The 19287-nt window shown below is 46.7% G+C and overlaps 2 protein-coding genes across 2 annotated transcripts; one reads left to right on the top strand and one right to left on the bottom strand.

The window, feature by feature from the left end:
- The first annotated feature begins 1500 nt into the window (after positions 1–1500).
- anapc2 (anaphase promoting complex subunit 2) lies at positions 1501–9920 on the top strand. Its single transcript, XM_040041616.1, has 14 exons — positions 1501–1863; positions 2603–2852; positions 2924–3236; positions 3470–3602; positions 3721–3934; positions 4457–4576; positions 4929–5046; positions 5195–5373; positions 5454–5595; positions 5712–5787; positions 5884–6087; positions 6189–6321; positions 6502–6743; positions 7244–9920. Exons 1-14 carry the CDS (start codon positions 1636–1638, stop codon positions 7451–7453), a joined length of 2562 nt encoding a protein of 853 aa, XP_039897550.1. The 5' UTR covers positions 1501–1635; the 3' UTR covers positions 7454–9920.
- si:dkey-16l2.16 (ras-related protein Rab-35) lies at positions 8658–18325 on the bottom strand. Its single transcript, XM_040041752.1, has 7 exons — positions 18151–18325; positions 15961–16707; positions 13631–13681; positions 12038–12161; positions 11804–11928; positions 11008–11132; positions 8658–10289 (listed from the first exon to the last, which is right to left on the bottom strand). Exons 2-7 carry the CDS (start codon positions 16013–16015, stop codon positions 10140–10142), a joined length of 630 nt encoding a protein of 209 aa, XP_039897686.1. The 5' UTR covers positions 16016–16707; positions 18151–18325; the 3' UTR covers positions 8658–10139.
- Between the last annotated feature and the right edge of the window lie 962 nt (positions 18326–19287).

Raw genomic sequence — 19287 nt, 5'->3', positions numbered from 1 at the left:
CTGGAGCTAGCTGGAGCTAGTATCCCAGTAGATACTGGACTACCTCACAGAATGCACCTGGGTATTCACCTGAATAATAAGCTAGACTGGAGCCACAACACTGACGCTCTGTACAGGAAAGGTCAGAGCAGACTCTACCTGCTGAGGCGGCTGAGGTCATTTGGAGCACAGGGAGCGCTTTTAAAGACCTTCTATGACTCTGTGGTGGCATCCGCCAGCTCTGTTCTGGGATGCACCCTGGACCCAGTGCAGGTGGTGGGAGACAGAAGGACTCTGGCCAAAATAACATCTCTGATGGACAGAGTCTCCCACCCCATGCATGTAGATGTTGCTGCAGAGCTGCTTCAGTGACAGACTGCTGCATCCTCGATGCATGAAGGAGCGTTTCTGCAGGTCCTTCCTCCCTGCAGCTGTCAGACTGCACGATCAGAACTGCTCCCAACAAACACAGATGTTTACATCTGTGCTGTAACTGCAGTATTTTATCAACTGATTCACTCTACAACCTGGGTTTGCCTCTTACCTGTATTTTATTTTATTTTATTTAATAATGGTACAATACTCTGTTTTTGGTAACCATTGTCCTCGATGTAAATATGTAAAACTTGTGTATGTTTCTGTTCTGTGTCTTGTGTACTGTTTCTTTGTATATGTGTCTTTTTTGCTGCTGTTACACCCAAATTTCCCCTTGTGGGACAATTAAAGGATTATTCTATGTCTTCTTCTTCTTATGTCAGCGTGTTAGGACATAAGATAAGATAAGATAAGATAAGATAAGATAAGATAAGATAAAATAAGACTTTATTGATCCCACTGTGTGGAAATTTTTGCATTACCTCAGCTCAGGAACAGAAAGCAGAAAGATAATAAAAAAAATACAAATAAAATACAAACAAATATAAAATAAGTAAGATATTAAACTATATACAACGGTAGCATACATAGTATGTGACTGTGGATATAGCTGTAGAAATATGCAAGACATAAACTATAAACTACATAGTTATAACATAATTTTTCCATGTAAGTAATAGTTATCTATAAGAATAGACGTGTACACGCACACTCACATGCAATATGAGTGTGCATCTAAATATACAGCATCTAAATATACATACACATACATATACACATATTCCTGCAAACGTCCACACACATAGAATGTGCATTATGCATGAAGTGACCGTGGATGTCCACAATGTCCAGTGACTTATGACACTGTGAGGAAAAATGTTAAAGTATTCACATTTTTTTCTTTCTCCATAAAAAAAAAAGTTGATTTTCTTTTTCTCTAAATTCTTTGATCATTTCTGGATATGAACAACCGAGTACAGAGCCATTTTAAAACGTTATAGCGGCAATTTTATCCTCATGACAAGTTCGCCACTATTATGAGAAACACCAGCCCACAGAGACACTTCCTGTGAACTTCAAAATAAAATCTGCGAGGATTTACAATGCGCACTGTCTGACAGTAGAGGGCAGCATATGGCTCCTTGGCGTCAAAATCACGAGAAGAAGAAGAAGATCGTGATCACGAAGAAGAAGTAAACCCGCGATACTGAAGAACATGTAGTTTTAGTTCAGAGTAATAACAGAAACTGGGGCTGATTTTAAGCAATATTATTCTTAGACATGAGTAATACCCACCGGACCGTGTTTGTAGATGTTCTGGAGCGACGTTATAACCGGATAGAACCTCCACAGTTTAAATGTGGGACACCGAGAAGCTGCTTCGCGGTTTGTGAGGAAAAGTGTGAGAAAATGGAGGAAAGTGCGATGGAACCGGACTCGGTGGAGATGTCTGGATCCGGACCGAATCCCGGGGTCGCTGAATCCTGGGAAACCGTCACTGCGGCGCTGGTGAGTGGCTTCCCACTCTGGACACCTGCAGCTATGTGACTGTAGCATAACGAGCAACCGAACTCCATTAAAAAATCTCTCGATTTAACGTTTTGTTGGTCGTAGATGTGGTTTGTTAGCAATTTGAGAGGTTTTCAGACGTCACATTAATCAGAGAAGTTTTCGGTTAAATTCGGCTTGTATGTATCGATGTCTTCTTAATGGTCCTAATCTGTGTTGTTTCCCCTGTCTGCTTCCTACTGAGTTCATTATTGGTTATCAATCCTCATAAATTTAAAGTAAACTGTGACGTGACGTCCATAAACAGCCAAACTTACAAGTTACAAAACAGAGGGAATAAATATGAACACAGAGGTGAAACAAGTGTGTGAAAAAACGAACTTTCACAGTTAGAGAAAGACCACAAAGCTACACAAATTCAACTGTAAGAAATGTAAAATGAACACAGGTTAATAAAGCAAGTGCAAAGACTCAAAAGGAGCGCACGGAGACTCGGAGCAAGATGCAGATCAGGTCAAAAAGAAGCAAAACAACCACAAGGGTTAGTGGAATTGAACAAAAAACACAAGCTGAGACACAAACTCGTCTCCTCCAGTCTCGTGGTTTTGCTCCTCTGTACGAGGGTCATCGGTCAGTCTAAGAAATCCAAACTGAAACTGGCTGTGAAGAAACCCTGTCAGCCATCACCAGCACCTGTGCATCCTGTGTTCGTGTAACGCTGTGTTTTGGTTGCGTTCAGGTGTCTCCGGGTAGCTCGGTGTCAGAGCAGAGCCTCTCAGACTCGCTGGCCCTGCTGAACGATCAGGGTCTGGGCCGGCTGCTGGGCAGCTGGCTGCTGGAGACGCTGCAGATGCGTCTGTCTGCCTGCGTGGTTCCCGAGTTCTGGTCTGGCCTGAAGCAGCCGGAGAACGAGATGGAGGAGAAGGACAGGGTCTGGGTTCTGCTTACGGCCTTCAGGACTCTGCTGGACAGGCTCGAACCTTTTCTGGGTGAGTGGACCATCAGAGAGTTGATGGGTTTTCTCTGTGCGCAGCATTCAAACTTCTCCTCCTCCTTACAGCTGGTTTGGAGAAGCTGGGGGCGTGGCAGGATGAGGGCCGTGGAGGTCTGTGTGGCCCAGGATCCAAAGCCCTCATGGAACGAGCCTTCACCACCATCAGGGCCCTCCTCCTCTTCTCCCCGGCTCCCGTCCTCCAGGAGCGAGTGCTGGAGTTTTACAGCCGGACCTTCTCTGTCTACATGAACCGGGAGGGCAGCGGTGAGGACGCCACCGAGGCTCCCGATGGCGGGGCCTGCCGGGGCTGCTGGGTCCCCGTGCAGCAGTGCTGGTGTCAGCAGGCCCTGGAACACCTGCAGGAGCTCAGCCACATCCTGTGAGTCAGGCTTTTAATTTGAAACAATTGACATAACGAGGCAGGAAGTTGGCATTATTTCCTTGAATTTTCAGAGTAAAAAAAAAAAATAAATAAAGTTGTGACTAAAATAAAATAATAATAATATAATATATAGCAAATATAAATCTTCGATCATTTCTAACAGTGTGGCTCAGATCAGCTGTTTGTTCTCTTGCAGTCTGAAACGCTGACGTCTGATTGGTTGTTTCCAGGTCGAAGCTGCAGCTGCTGGAGTGGGTGAGCTCCGAGGCCGTCACCACCATCCTCCACAAGCTCATCGAGATGCGGATGGAGCAGCTGTGCCGGGGCGAGTACGAGCGCTCCTTCCTGCTGGAGTTCCAGGAGGTGAAACATCTGCAGCATCTGTCCACGCTGAAACTCACTGTGGCCTGCTCCTCATTTACTCTGTGTGTGTGTGTGTGTGTGTGTGTGTGTGTGTGTGTGTGTGTGTGTGTGGGAGCAGTGGTTGGAGCTGGTGCTGGGCTGGCTGGCTAAAGTGTTTGCCAGTGAGGCGGACGGAGACGCCGCTTCACTCCCAGCGGCCCCCGGCGGTCTCGGCGTCCAGGTGGTCCCGGGCGGCGGCTCGGTGCTGAAGCAGTGGAGGTGCCACATGCATCAGTTCTTCTGCAGGATCTATGTCAACATGAGGATCGAGGAGCTCTTCAGCATCATCAGAGGTGGGAGTCTGCAGCAGGTTTACAGATCCACGCCAGGCTGAACTCTGACCTCTGAGCTGTGATTGGACGCTGACGCCTGCTGATTCTTTAAGTCTTTTCTTTGCTGCGGAGCTCTCGTTTCCTCTACGGCAGTGTTTCCTCTCATCGCTTAGAGCTCAGCTCGAGTCAGGACGACGGAGCGTTTCAGCTAGACACCGCTATAGAACAGGGTGGTCAAACATAAGGCCTGTGGGACGGAATCGCCCCGGGAAAGAATCCACTCTGGCCCACTGAAAGGATTCGAAAAAAATAAAGAAGGGCGTGAAGTTTGTAGAAAGAGCTCCCCGGTGGTCATTCGTGCTACGACAAAGTAATAAAGTAGCAGATAAACATTTAAAACACAGAAAAACTTCTAGTTTTTAGTTTTTCTGTCATTTAATCAGTTTCTGTTTGTAACAGAGCCACAGTCAAAAAACAACAATAATAATTCTCTCTCTGTAAACCAGATTTCAAACTCTTCTTGGCTCTTGTGCTTCCTTTCAGATTTCCCAGAATCCAAAGCTGCTATTGAGGATCTGAAGTTCTGCCTGGAGAGAACCAATCAGAGACAGCAGCTCCTCACCTCGCTCAAATCTGCCTTCGAAAGCCGCCTACTGCACCCGGGTCGGTTTCTGTTGGGGTTTATTTTTGTGACCTGATGAGTCGCGGTGGCAGATTTTTTTAAGTTAAACGCGATTCAATGTTTAAAGTCAGGATTAGAGAAGAAAACAACAATGAGATGAAGGTGGAGGAGGAAACGAGCCCAGAGGAGGTTCAGTGAGGTGGTGAGGGAGGAGGTGGAGGCGGACCATAGAGCTGATGCAGCTGTTTAAAAACAGCATTTGTTGATTTGCTTATTTTGAAGCTGTTTTTCAGCTCGCCGTGCACACGTGTGATTTCTCAGGTCATCCTCATCATCGTGTAGGGAAGCTGGTCTCTATGGTAACGTCTGTGAAACTGACTGATCTGTCTGCAGGCGTTCACACGTCGGACATCCTCACCGTCTACATCTCGGCCATCAAAGCGCTCCGAGAGCTCGACCCGTCCATGGTCATCCTGCAGGTCGTCTCCCAGCCGATCCGCAAGTACCTCAGGTGAGTCCACGCAGGCGCCGGCGGGATTCGCTTTCAGTCCTGCTCTGATCTTTTGGCTCTGATCGTGCACTTTTTTGTGAGTAAAGTTCTACATGAGTTTAACATTTGACGTCCTAGCAGAGGATCAAACGTCCGTGTTGTGTTTCAGGACCCGGGAGGACACGGTGAGGCAGATCGTAGCCGGTCTGACCGGAGATGCAGAGGGCTGCACCGACCTCGCCTCCGAGCTGTCCCGAGGAGACCCGGTGACTCTGGAGATGCAGGACAGCGACGAAGAAGGCAACGACCCCGAGGACTGGACTCCAGACCCGACCGACGCCATGCCCGGTCAGTGAACGCACCGCGCTGAGCGCAGAGAAGGAGACCGCAGCTGAAGAGAAAGATCTTACTCGTGTGTTTGTTCTCAGATAAAATGGGCTCGAAGCGCCGCTCGTCCGACATCATCAGCCTGCTGGTCAGCATCTACGGCAGTAAGGAGATCTTCATAGACGAGTACAGAGGCGTGCTCGCCGACAGGCTGCTGCAGCAGCTCAACTACAACACGGCCAGGTACGACCGCACCAGCGCCCGGCTGAAAGCTGAGAGAAAGTGTTGGTACTTTGAACGTGTCGGGTCACTGATAGCAAAGTAAATGCTCACGTCCGTCCTGCTTTCTGTGTCTTCAGGGAGATTCGTAACGTGGAGCTGCTGAAGCTGCGGTTCGGCGAGTCTCACATGCATTACTGCGAGGTCATGTTGAAGGTAAACATCTGGAATATGGATCGTTAACCAGATATTTTAGGACATTCCCTGAAAGGATGAATTTCTGAGAACGTTGTGATTACCCGATGGATGCAGGACATGGCGGATTCTCGCAGGATCAACAGCAACATCCGTGAGGAGGAGTCAAAGCTGAGCGAGGAGGAGCAGCCGCCGCTGCCCCTGTCGGCCATCATCCTCTCGTCTGAGTTCTGGCCCACGCTGAAGGAGGAGAAGCTGGAGCTCCCTCCTGTCGTCTGCCAGGCCATGGAGGCCTACACCCACCGCTACGAGAAGCTGAAGGTGGAGTTGACCCACTGTGGCGTCTCTGGTTTGGTTTGCAGTAGAAACCAAATGCACAGCTACGCTTTTACCTGCTGAGTCGAGTCCCGTTTGTGTTTCAGGCCATGAGGACGCTGAGCTGGAAGCCTCACCTGGGCTCGGTCACTCTGGACGTGGAGCTGGAGGACCGAGTCCTCACCAACCTCACGGTCTCACCCATCCAGGCTGCCACCATCATGTACTTCCAAGAGAAAAGTAAGGACTTTCATTTCAGAGCGCTTTCATGCTGTGAAATGTAATTCTGCGATGACCCCTGATGTTTTCCTGACATGGCGATGTCATGGTTGTAAACTATCGGCTCTGACATCGCTCGTTACGCTGCGTGGAGTCGAGGGAGATGCAGTTTGATCGTCGTGTACCTGCTCGTCCTCTCAGGTTCTTGGACGTTGGAGGAGCTGAGTGCGAAGCTGGGCGCCCCGAAGGAGCTGGTGCACAGGAAGCTGGCTCTGTGGCAGCAGCAGGGCGTGCTGAGGGAGGAGGCGGGCGGACACTTCTACGTGGTGGAGAAGGGTTCGTCGAAAGAGAAGCTGGACAGAGGCGTGATGCTGATCGACAGCGACGAGGAGAGGGACTCCAACACCGCCACGCAGTCCGAGCAGAGGGAGGAGAAGCTGCAGGTACGCACTTCATTCATCCCGCTGTCTCAGGGTTATTTACTTAGTTACTTTAAGTATTTGAAACCTGGCACCTGATGATGTGCCGCTTCTTTTCAGTCGTGTTATAAAAATCACTTAATAATGAATGACAGTGGGTGTTTTAGGATCACATGCTCCATAAATCACGAGCTTATTGTTGTGAACGACTTGGTGCACCCGCATGATCCCAGGAGGGTAACTCACCCCTGGTTGGGTCTCCTAAGGAGGTCTTTCATGGGAGAGCGCCCGAGAGCCGGGATCTTAGCCATTGAGGCACAGCTGTGGACAGCCCACCTCTTGTGGGAGGGGCCGTAGGGGTTCAGTGCTTTGTGAATCGCGTGGTGTAGGTCTTCAGCTGTCTGGAACGTCACCTCTCTGCTGGGGAAGCAGCTCAAACGAGCGCTTCAGGCTGAAAAGCATCAGCTAGTTCTAGTTAGGTCTTAAACTCTCACAGTAAGCACACTGGGCCTCTGTCTCTGCAGCTGTTCTGGGTCTACGTCCAGGCCATGCTCACCAACCTGGACACCATGACACTGGAACGCATACACACCATGCTGCGGATGTTCGTCGCCACGGGACCCGTCGTCACGGAGATGGACGTGAACGAGCTGGAGGCGTTCCTGCAGAGGAAGGTCAGGGACCATCAGCTCATAATGTCCGGCAACGTCTACAGGCTGCCCAAATCCAACTGATGACTGTGCTGCGTTCAGGTGCGTCGGGATATGTGGAAGATTCCAGCGTTTGTTTTGCTCTGAGGGATTTTTACTAAAAGGGCTCCTGGAGTAAATATGTAACAATTCTAACTTAAATTTCCTGGATTTTTCCATATGATGTGAAAGCAGCATGGATCTTTTTAAAAAAAGGAAATGTTTGTTTTTTCAAAATAAAAGCACTTCCACTCCTTTAAGCATCAGTACAGACAGATTTGATGCTGCACCTGGAGATAAATGTAAAGGTGTTTGGTGAACACCGATGTGTAAAACTGGTTAATAAACAGAATCATTTCAAAACCACTTTCATCTGTGCCTTTTTCTAACAGCTGCAGTTCTTCCCAAAGTATAGAGCAAACATTTCAGCCTCTCCTGGTTCTCTCTGTGAGATGAAAACAAGAGTTTATTTTGAAAACCACGGGAGGAAGGGCCTGCAGCTGCAACAGCGGGAACACACACTCTTTGACAACAAAGAAACACCAACAGCTGCAGTTCCTTTAATGTCCAGCAGAGACTCCAGCAGCGAGTCAGTCCCCCTGTTAAAGCTTTACAGCAGTAATAAAAGTGTCTGACACACAAACTGGTCTCTGTAGATAATTTCCCCTTCATAATCGATTGTCCCAAAAATCAGAACAGAATTGGGGAAAAGGGCTTTTAAACACGCTGCCCCGGCTTCCTGGAACAATCTGCAGAAGGAACTGAAATGATCTGACTTGGTTACCTTGGGAGAGTTTAAGTCTCAAAGGAACGAGAGAACAGCCCTTTGACTCAGTGTGACTGTTTTTAATGTACTCTTAATTTGATCTGTTATTGTATATTTTCCACATGTTGGTATGGGATATTGTATTGGTTGTAAATGTTATAGTGCTGTGTGTATTTGATGATGCCAGGTCTCTGTTGGAGATGAGATTTTTTTACCTGGGTAAATAAAAGGACTAATAAAAATAACACCTGTACAGGGGACGATGTTTTTATAACTCACCTGATTAAAGTTTGCATTGTTAGGGGCGTGGCACAGGTGACTGTCTGCTCCGCCTCACCTGAGCCGTGTTTGTACTGTTGGAGCCTTTTGGGGCATTTTAATGACATCACCTAACCAAAAACATGGCTGCTGTGAGGTCACTCTACTAAAGGTAAGTGAAATTCTAGGATTTCACAGCATACAGTCTCATCACTGCACAAAGAATCACTGAATTTATTGCTTTTATTGTATTTGGACACATTTGCTTGGCATCAGATTTACATTAAAACATGTTTTGGGATTACTGGCCTCATTCAGACTGAAATAAGGCATGCAGACAGTTTGTACTCATCACACACGTTAATGTCACAATTGAACAAACAGCTCCCTTTCACTGGTTAAATACATGTTCTGTATTAAGAAAAAAATCTAAACAGTGGTTTAAGACCAAAGTTAAAGGACCATGCTGGTGTTTGTTTTTGCATGTTTTAGTTCACTGCAAATACAGATGTAGAGTTTCTCCCTTTTTTCCACTAACATGAGAACTGGCGACTAAAGACGTGGAGCGTGATATGGCTTACATCTTCCACGTGTCACAGAAGGTAACAGAACAAAATAGAAACAAATCCCTGCAGTTTTATCTTCAGTGAAACCTACACAACTAGAACCTGTCATTGTGAAAGGTCGCAAGGTCATTATTTTCCCACTTTCAAAACCTCTGCTGATGAGCCAACCGGAGAAAAACTGACCTAACAGGGGAGAAGCTATCGGCTTGTTTCAGACAGGATGGAGCCCGTCTGAAACAAGCCTAGCACGAGATAAGTGAGTAATCGTGCAAAGCCGCTTTAATCCAAAAACATGGAGGGAACGAGCAGAATCGGAGCACTTTAACATAAAAACTGATTCTCCCTAAGGCGCTGTGCAGCTGTGGTGGGAGCACAGACTCGACATGTGACCAAATCTCCGGGTTTCCCACCAATCAGGACGCATTATTGACTGACGCAGTGCCCAATCAAACACGTTTCACGCCAAAAAGGTGGACGGTGTTTGAATGGTCACCACAGAGGTCCCCGGCTCTAGAGCTCAAGCATCGGGGCCATGGTGGTGGAAAGTTCTTTGGCTACATGTGACCATGAACTGACTTCTGTCTTTGGAGAGATGAGTAAAAAAGAATCAGTTTTAATGATGAAACCAGGTTTGTTTCCTGCCGATTGAAGTGTTTGAAAATTGTAAAAGCCGGGATAGAAGCTTCATTTTTGTGGTGTAACTTGAATGAGAGTTTTACAGGTGCTGATTAAGCTGATGATCACACCTCATAAACCAGTGCAGCTCAGACTGAAACGAGTCATTTAAGGCGAGCTCAGGAATCCACTCGTTTGAATAAACGTCACAGAAATGTTTCTTCTGGTTAGCATCCACAAACCAACCTGCACATTAGTCGCTCTTTAGCTTCAGTCCAACACACATGACACGCTGCAGTCTGGTTAGAAAAAAAAAAAAAGAAGCATAAACACCAGAATGATCCTTTAGGTCATGTGACCTCCTGGCTGCTACTTGCATTCAGTGCTGGCAGACTGTAGACCCTCAGGCACAGCGAGAGCTACAGCCTGCTGTGCTGTAGCTCCACACATTCATATCTGCAGTGAGAGACGGCCTCGAAGGCGCAGAGTTCAGTCTCAGCTGAATGCTGTGGGCGGAAGCGGCGTCTCAGCAGCATTTCTTGCCCCTCTTCCTGCGGTCTCGGTCTCGCTGGGCGTTGATGTTCACCGTGTCCTTCTCCCGCTCCCGCTCCCTCTCCACTCTGTTCTGGCTCTCCTTCTTGGCCCGGAGCACCATGAGGGTGAAGGCCATGAACATCTGAGCAGAGCAGCAGAAACAACACAGACTTCAGGATTATCTAACGCGGCCCCGTGTCCCACTCCCCGACCCTCAAACAGCAGCGACACCGTGCACGAAACTGTTCGTGTCACTGAAGACATTTTAAAAATAATAAAGCAAATACCCATGGATAGTAACAACAGGAAGCACAGTCACATCTGATCCTGCCTTTACTTTAGTCTCCGTTATTAAAACACGAGTAGTCTGAGCGTTCCATGGTGAATATATCTGAGATCAGTCACAGGGTCCCTGCTGGTGGTTTACTAGCGGGATTGAGGACGAACCGCCATCTCTGCTGTTACCACAGTCTCCGTCTTTCAGCTCAAATCGAGACTAAACAGACCCCTCCTCCTCATCGCTACCCTCTGCAGTGTAATAATGAGATGATGATGAACCTGAGGTGCATCTTCATCTGCAGGCCTGGACCATCCAGTATGAAGGAAACCACTGCATTCAACCTGAAGCCCCATCATTATGAGACACTTCTGCGTCACTGGGCCTGGATGACAGCAGTGAAAGGACACTGCCCCCCTCAGGTCACACTGAGAACTACGACCCCACGCTCTAATTTACCTGCCTGTCATTTCAATGCCAACCTTACAGACAAAACATTAGGAACAAAGGCTTTCGACCTTGTAACAAACTGCACACCAAAAAAATCATTTTAAATCAGGATGTTAATCATTTAAAGCTTCACCTCTTCAACATTTATGTTCTCTTTGGCACTCGTCTCGAAGACACGGACACCCACCGACTCCCCAAAACGCAAAGCATCCTGGGTATCCACCTGCTTCTTGGAAGGGTCGTCATTCTTGTTCCCCACTGAGGAAAGAAGGAAAATCCATCTGTAAACGCTTCCTGCAGACGTCCCCAACCAGGCTGAAACTCAAATGCATCATAAAAAACGCAGCATTCAGAATTATCTGCTACTGATATGTAAAATAAGATATTAATAACTGATGCTGCAGGTCTGAAATGAACCAAAGCATCTCTAAGAGTCAAACCTGATTCACCTCCCCAGAGTCAGACCTGCACAATAACCTTCCTGTTTAAAATTACCAGTAAAACTTCACATTTACTGAACCTGAGAAATCATCTGATAACAACAGTTTGTCTTAAACACAGTAGATCTACAAAAGTGTTTATGACGACTCAGCGGGACGGCACGTCTCACCATCAGGAAGTTTATAAACTGTTGGTGAGGGGAAAGAGGCTCTCCTCACCAGAGATCTGCCTGCATGATATCATAATAAATAAAATATTCGACCAGTGTTCAAGCTGACTGCATGTGGACTTTAAAACAGATCCAAACTCAATTTCAAGTCTGGACATTAGAGTGGATAATGGAGCTGAATGAATGCAGCTGCATCTTTAACAAACCGTACGTCACCTGGAAGCAGACGGAGCCTCTCAGCAGCTTTCGGCACACCTGTGAGCAGGTCAGAGTTCACACTGAAACACTGATATTCAGGATGAGTTTACGGTCCACCTACCCAGGATCTTGCAGACGTTGTCACAGTTCTGGGAGATTTCATTCAGCCACCTCTTAACATTTACGAACGACTCTGGATTTGTCACGTCGTAAACTATGATGACGCCGTGGGTGTTTCTGTAGTACCTGGGGACAGGTGAAGCGGAATAAACTGATGACCTCAGCGATGACGCTGCAGCGGGCTGCACGCGGTCATACAAAGAAACTCGGGGGAGAAAGTTTCAGAGATCATTACGTTGAGGTGATGGTTCGAAACCTCTCCTGCCCCGCCGTGTCCCAGATCTGCAGCTTCACCCGCTCCCCGTCGATATCCACCGTCCGGATCTTAAAGTCCACGCCGATGGTGGTGATGTAGCTGCCTGCACGAGACGACACGAGAGAAAAAATAAAAGCCAGAGTGAGGCAGACGTGCTGCACAGCAACGCGAGTGCAGACGCACTGCGTGCGTGTGTGCGTGTAACTGCGTGCGTGTGTGTGTGTGTGTGTGTGTAACTGCGTGCGTGTGTGTGTGTGTGTGTGTGTGTAACTGCGTGCGTGTGTGTGTGTGTGTGTGTGTAACTGCGTGCGTGTGTGTGTGTGTGTGTGTGTAACTGCGTGCGTGTGTGTGTGTGTGTGTGTGTAACTGCGTGTGCGTGTGTGCAACTGCGTGTGTGTGTAACTGCGTGTGCGTGTGTGTGTGTGTGCGTGTGTGTGTAACTGCGTGCGTGTGTGTCCTGCTGTTGCATCTGCAGGCCCTTGTTAACCCCCCCTCCCCTCACGCACCAACTCCACCACTTCAGATGTTTTGGCGTCCTGTCAGGAGCGCCTGGCCCACTTCCACTCGCCCCACCCGTTTACATCCTCTCCCTGCCTTCAAGAACTATATTTGATTCCCGCTGAGCGGCTGAGACACGGAACGCCATTCCAGCCGTACGTGGGAAAAACTCTGCTAGAAAACCTCGATATTTCCCCACAGACTGCAGAAACGTGGCCGAGGCTCCAAAACGGTTTCTCAGACGGGATCGCAGCTGGCCGTCACACTGACCATCTGTGGCCGCAGCTACAGCCCACTGAACCACCACCACCACCACTCCAGCTTACATGTTTGTGATTCCAGCAAGAAAAAACTGAGCCGTGTTTCTGGCTCCGTCCTCCAGCTGTCGTGAGAACTTTTGGTCTGTCCCATCAAGACCAGACAAACCGTCCAGTGACACGCTTTAATCGACCGTGAGGTGCGTGTTCCACTCTGTAAACAAGCCTGAGTGTGAATGCTGCTGGTAGCGCTTCATAACTAATGACACATTCAACGACCACATTTCTCCAACACCTGAGCTTCCTGTTATGAAACGATCAGCAAATAAAAAAAAACTACAAATAAACTTTGGACTCTTGCTGCCTGACGCAGTCGCTTCCTCTGCTGGGATCAAACTCGTCTTTACAGCATCATCACTTTGAGATTTGGCTCACGACAGACATCTTACTGTAGTTTCACGTCGGCTTTCAGTTCAGCAACTTTCTGCTTCTGTTCCACATCTGTGGCTGTGTACCCACGCCACAGAGTGGATTCAAAACGCTGACACAGGTTATTAATATTCCTAAAGGAGGGCAGTTATTGTTTGACACTTGGGTGCGAGCACACGAGACCGTTCAGAGGAAATGGATGAAGCATTTAAGCGTTTGATGATATAGACCTGCCTCTCCTGCAGCTCCTGACGTGTTAGGACAGCTCTTATGACTCCTGGAGATAAGATGACTCCTCCTGATAAAATGCTTTTAATTCTCGGCCTATAACTGGAGTCTGCTGTGTGTTTAGTGTGAGCAGGTATCACCTTTCATGTAACCAACTCACCTGAGAAGGAGTTATCTGCGAAGCGGAGCAGGAGGCTGCTTTTTCCCACATCTAAAGGGGGGAAAAGATCAGAGGGACGAGATTAATATCTGTTTGAGTAAAGCCTACTATGACCCCCACTGTAACTTTAGTGACAGCCACATACCAGCAAAACACACAGATGGGAGGTGGTGAGATAAGGAAAGTGAAACAACACAAAATGGGACAAAGGTTGAACTCGCACTGGACATGTGTGAGAAAAGCATCTGAAGAAAACCTGACAGAGGAGAGCCGATGAAGCAGGAAGACGTCGGGCTAAACGGAGAAATCGATGGGAAAGTTACAGTTTTCTCAGAGCATTAAAGTGTTAGAGACTACACGCCTGTAAAAACAAGTCCTGCATCTGCTTTGCAGGCTGGATGTTTGCAGCTGACACTTGTGCTGTCTATCAAAATCAGATTCCAGAAGCTGGAGAAAAAAAAAGAAAAATCACTGCTTGGTTCAATCATTTAAGCGGTTTTCCAAAACAAGACTGGACTAGACTCGTTCAGCAGGCTCGGAGATGGAGCTCGTTTATCAGGAACTAAAACCTCTGCCTGCTACGCCTCAAACAGATGGACGATAAACGTGACAGCATTACTCCTCGCAGAAACAGCTCTGCCAACGAAAGGCACGAGAACTATGTCGAGCTGAAAACTGGAAACTCGCAGCAGCTTCCTGAAACCGTCTCTCCATCCAGGCACGCGTCTCATGTGCAGCGATGAAATCCACCCACTGCTCTAAAATAATTCCTGCAGGGAAGAAGGTGACCGACAGTGACTCAGCACCTCCTGCAGGAGGCCTGACACCAAAAGCCCTGAAACTACAACATTCGATCAATAACTGGAGCCTGCTCTCTCCAAAGCAGAGGATCAGGTCCGTTTGTTTTATGGAGTCATCTTTGTTTTACTACGAGCTTGGAGAGAGTTTGTTTTCTTGTTCTCGTGCTGAGAAAGTGACATTAAACGAGTTTTCCTGGGAACGCGCTCCCAACACAAAACCAGGCTCTGCTGAGGCCCGCGGTGCTGGCATCCCAACATGCTTTGCAGCGTCTGAACTCGGACTTTGTGCTTTCAAACAACATCTGGATTCATGAAATGTTAAAGTTTAATTATCATTATTTTTATTTAGGTACTCAGTCACTCTTACTGGTTTCCGATATATCACACCACCCCAGTCCTGGACTCTTTATTTTATCGATGACCTTTTAAACTAAAAGCTGTGCTCCGCCCCTCATGGGGCCTAATCTGCAGCCAAAACACAGAAACGTTCACACACGCATCAGACACGCCCACCACAGCCGAGTCCGATACCCGAGCCGTGACGTCTTACACACATCTATCTACGTGTCATATCTGAGACATTGTAGCACGTTAGGAGATAAGGAAGACAAACAACATCACAAAAACAGTGAAAGACCTCCTGTGGAACATGATCCCCGACTGCTCGGTTTCACAGTTTTTTCTGCTCTTGGATCTGTATGATGTCATAAAGAGGCGATCTCTCTAATCTGGAAAGCTCCACCCACCCAAAGCTCAAACCGGGCAGCCAATCACAAGAAAACTGATTTTAAAGGGGGCGGGGTTTAAACAGCTTGTTTCAGTCAGAGGACAAACTGAAGGCCCGCAGCAAGGCTCAGTATGATTTAAGGGAGGATTATTTTGAACTGTGAATCATGCAAAGCTGCTTTAGTTGCGTCGAGAAATAAAATTATGGCGCTATAAATAAATAAATAAATGAATGAATGTTTAGTCCTTAATCCAGCCTTGCATCTGGGCTGGCATGAGCTCAGGATTAATCTGTATGAACTGTGCATAATATAATAGAAAACAAAGATTAATTTTAACTTTAAATCACATAAAGCTACTCTAACTGCAAGGATAAGCACATGGAGCTGGGAATGAGCACAGGTCCTCTTTAAAGCAAGTCTATAAAAGCAGGCAGTAAGAAGGTGAGTCTGTGAGGGGTCCCGAGGGCTACAACACCAACACCTTTGAGATTCATGCAGTCAAGCTTCTTTCACATACAGGTGAAAACCAGACCAGGTGATCGGCAAAAATCAGCTAAAACCAATTCTGAAACAAACTGGAAGCCAGGACGGGGATGGTGCGATTTCAACCAGTAAGACCTCACCAGCTCATCAGTATGGAAACGTTCCTATTAATAGGTTTATTATGGTTCTACTGGCCCACAGAGACAGCAGCCTAAATGTACTGGAAGTGTCTGTTCACACATCTGTTTCTTGCAGGGCTCCATTAAAAAAAGAAAAGCTTTGACTGCAGAGAGATGTAAACAAGTTAAAATGTACTAACTGGAGTCTCCAATGATGAGCAGCTTAAAGAGATGATTGTAGTCTTTCCCTGCCATTTGGATGGCCTTGTTTTGGATTTCCAAGTAAAACCAGTTTCATAGGAGGAAGGTGAGCTTCCTTCCCTCCAAGTGCACATGCGGCGCTCGCCTTGTTCCGCCTCCAAACGCTGACCACCTCAAGAGTTTGTCCAGAAATCACAGGTTCGCTTCCCCTTTGGGTGTGAGGACATTTCCAGTTACACTCTAGTTTCAGTTCTGATGTTCACATCGTTTTAAAAGCGAAACCGCAGCAGCCGGCAGAGTAGGTGGCACTTCTCGAGAGCTCTGCATTTATGATTCACGCTTGACGGCGAGGGCCGGCACCGTGGTTCCACCTTACTTCCAGTTCCACCCAGCGACACTCCTGTGGGGGATTTCCAACAACTCCTCCACAGTTGTGTCAGTGCAGCTCCAGCACTCCTCTGGATGCTCAGTCTTCACATGTACGGCTCCAGGATGGACACATTTGGCATTTTGTGGTAGTGCTGATCATAAATCCCGTTACTGCCCTTCTCCTCAGAATTCCTCCCCCTCACCTCTCTTTTTTTTTGGTTGTTGCACTTGAAAGAAACTAAGATGTTCCTCTTTTTAACAGCAGCGGTTACATCTGCAGAGGTTTCTTTGACTCAATCCCTTCGGTTCCTCTGGTGGTTGGCTAAAAAGTCCCCCGTTCCCTGTTTCATTGCACGAGGAGGGTTCACCAAAAGGAGCTAAACAAAAACAAGGAGAAAAGGTAATGAGAAGTCAGACCAAATCACATCAGACTGCACAACTTTTTGCTTGCTGTGTCCCGCCTTAACTCCCTGCCTGTTACTCAAACAGCAGCTGAGTCACTAAATATAACTTCCTATTCCTGCTGTATCCACCCCCATCCAATGCCTTATCTGTGTTAGCAATAACAGCAGCTCACTGACGGCCATCGTCCAGATTTGATTATTTTTCTAAATTCTTCAGGTAAAACAGCGGAGCTGAGCTGGCTGCTGCTGCTGGGTTCGCTTTCCGTGAAAACAGGAAAGGCTGGACTTCGCTAATGCGAGCTAATCCAGCGCCAGGACGCTGTTCTGTCGTGAGTAGAGCGACGCCAATCTCCACTCCAACAAACGCACATTTAAATGTTCGTAATGTGGCGGCAGAATCAATGCCTTCAACAATAAAACTACTCACCCCGGAAAGTCTTGGACCGATCGTCTTTGATTCGGCTCACATCAAGCCCCCAAATGTATACGTGATTCAATAAAGAAAAATAAACCTACATTTAAAGTAACGGACTGGCTCCTTTAACTAGACTTCAACAACCATGTAAAGGCACAGCAAATTATTGAATAAAAGTATAAATTACGTGCAACCTTGTGTGTCTATACATGCCGAATTGAAGTATAATACATAACGTTGGAGCAAAGAAGTCCCAAATCTGTGTGACTCAGGTTTAAAACGCTTGGGCGTAGAAAACTGATGTTTTCGCTTAGATTTTTGAAGCAGTTTGGCAGATAATTCCATCAAACATTAGAAGAGATGGATATTGGTCTGTGGATGGCCTCAGGTCACTGATTCAGCTTTAAAAATCTTTAACGGCCTTTACTGGCAGTTTCTGACCCGCTGCTGGGACAACACGTTCGAAAGTCTCTTATTGCGCGAGCGTTTGTAGCTTTTGGTGGAACGACACGCCTGACTCCACGCGAAATATATTCGTTTTTCGTTAAATGAAATCAAACTATGCCAATCCAAGACTTAGAGTCACTTGTGAAAACATTGTAAAAATGAATCAGGGACGTGCTTCAATACGGCACAAATAAAATAACACAGTGCTGGCGTTAAACTGTAGTTTTGTTCAGAGCTCGATGGTTTTAACGGCCAAACCACCGACCTGTTAAGGCACAAACGGGACAAAACTGGTGAATAAATAAATATTAACGTTAATTCAACGGGTGTAAATAAAGAAGAAAGCAATGACTGCTCGTTAAAAGGCTAAATGTGTATTTGGTACTGGGTGTACCGCTGCAGACTAGCAAGAAAACGTTTAAACTTCCAGATTTGTTCATCCAGCCTGGAGTGACGGTGTCCGGGCCCGACGCTGGCCTGCCAAGACGTCGGGAAACTTCAGTGCTCGGAGAAACTTTCAACCCGCCGCCGTTTATTTAAAAAAACGAACTTACCGTGGTCATGATGCGGTGCTTGGCCGGTGGGTCATGCTCACAGACCGGTGCTACACTCTGACTTGTGCCCGTTGATTCCGCTGGCTCGCCGCTCCGACGGTCGGACCGTCTCCCCGCCGACCACACCTGACTGACTGCAGCTGATGACCCACTCTCATCATCTGACGCTGCGTTCACGGTCATGTGGGAAAACCCTGCACCCTTCAACCGCAAAGTGCACACCGACACCGAGTACTACAGCTACTCTTTCTTTCGTTTTCTAATATCTAATCAAATCATCTTTACCCATGTACTGAAACATATAATAAGGAAACAAGCCAGGGGCGTCCAGCATGCGACCGGGGGAAACAGATCTGCCCCACAAAAGGGTCCAATCTGGCCCCCGTGGACTATTTCTTCAGATTCTCAATTTAAAATTTCCACATTGTCTATTTTATTTCATGCATTTAATGTACATAATTCACTTACTTGCTGCATATAATGTCCTCCTGTATATATTCACTTAATGTACATAATGTTCTCTCTCTTTCTGCACAGCCAAGGAGCATGTCAGGATACATTTCACTGCGTGCTGTACTCGTATAACTATGGATGGGACAAAGAAAGATTCTTGAACCTTGGAGGGTTTTACAAAATATTACAATTAAAAAAAATCTTCACTTGGAAAGTATCATGAGAGTCTGAATCATCACAGGTTTTACAGCCTTCTTACTGACAAATACTTACTGTTTCCCCCATTACAAATGAACCATTGAATGAATTGTTTATTTTCTACAGTGGGAGCATAGTTACAAGAATAATAACAATAATTTCACAGTAATAACTTAATAACACAGATTTATTTATTAAAGTTAAAACATGGGTAGTGATGCTGATTTATCTTTGAAAGGGTAAAATTAAGAAAAATTAAAAAGAGAGAGACAGACAGAAGTAAATGAATAATAAAATCAATGCAGAAAGACAAATTACGTACAAAGGTGAAAAACAAAGATGCAAAATGGTCACTATGACACTTTAAAATGACCCCAAAGCAACAAAAAGAATGACAAAAATTACTGAAAGGAGGAGTCTTGAAAGAGGCTCAAACCCGTCAGACAAAAAGGTCAAATGAAAAGGACGTAGGGTGAGTAAAAAGTA

The sequence above is a fragment of the Simochromis diagramma genome, unplaced genomic scaffold, assembly GCF_900408965.1.
Source record: "Simochromis diagramma unplaced genomic scaffold, fSimDia1.1 OVJJ01000321.1, whole genome shotgun sequence".
Classification (NCBI taxonomy): domain Eukaryota; kingdom Metazoa; phylum Chordata; class Actinopteri; order Cichliformes; family Cichlidae; genus Simochromis; species Simochromis diagramma.
This window is presented reverse-complemented; position numbering and strand designations above follow the sequence as displayed.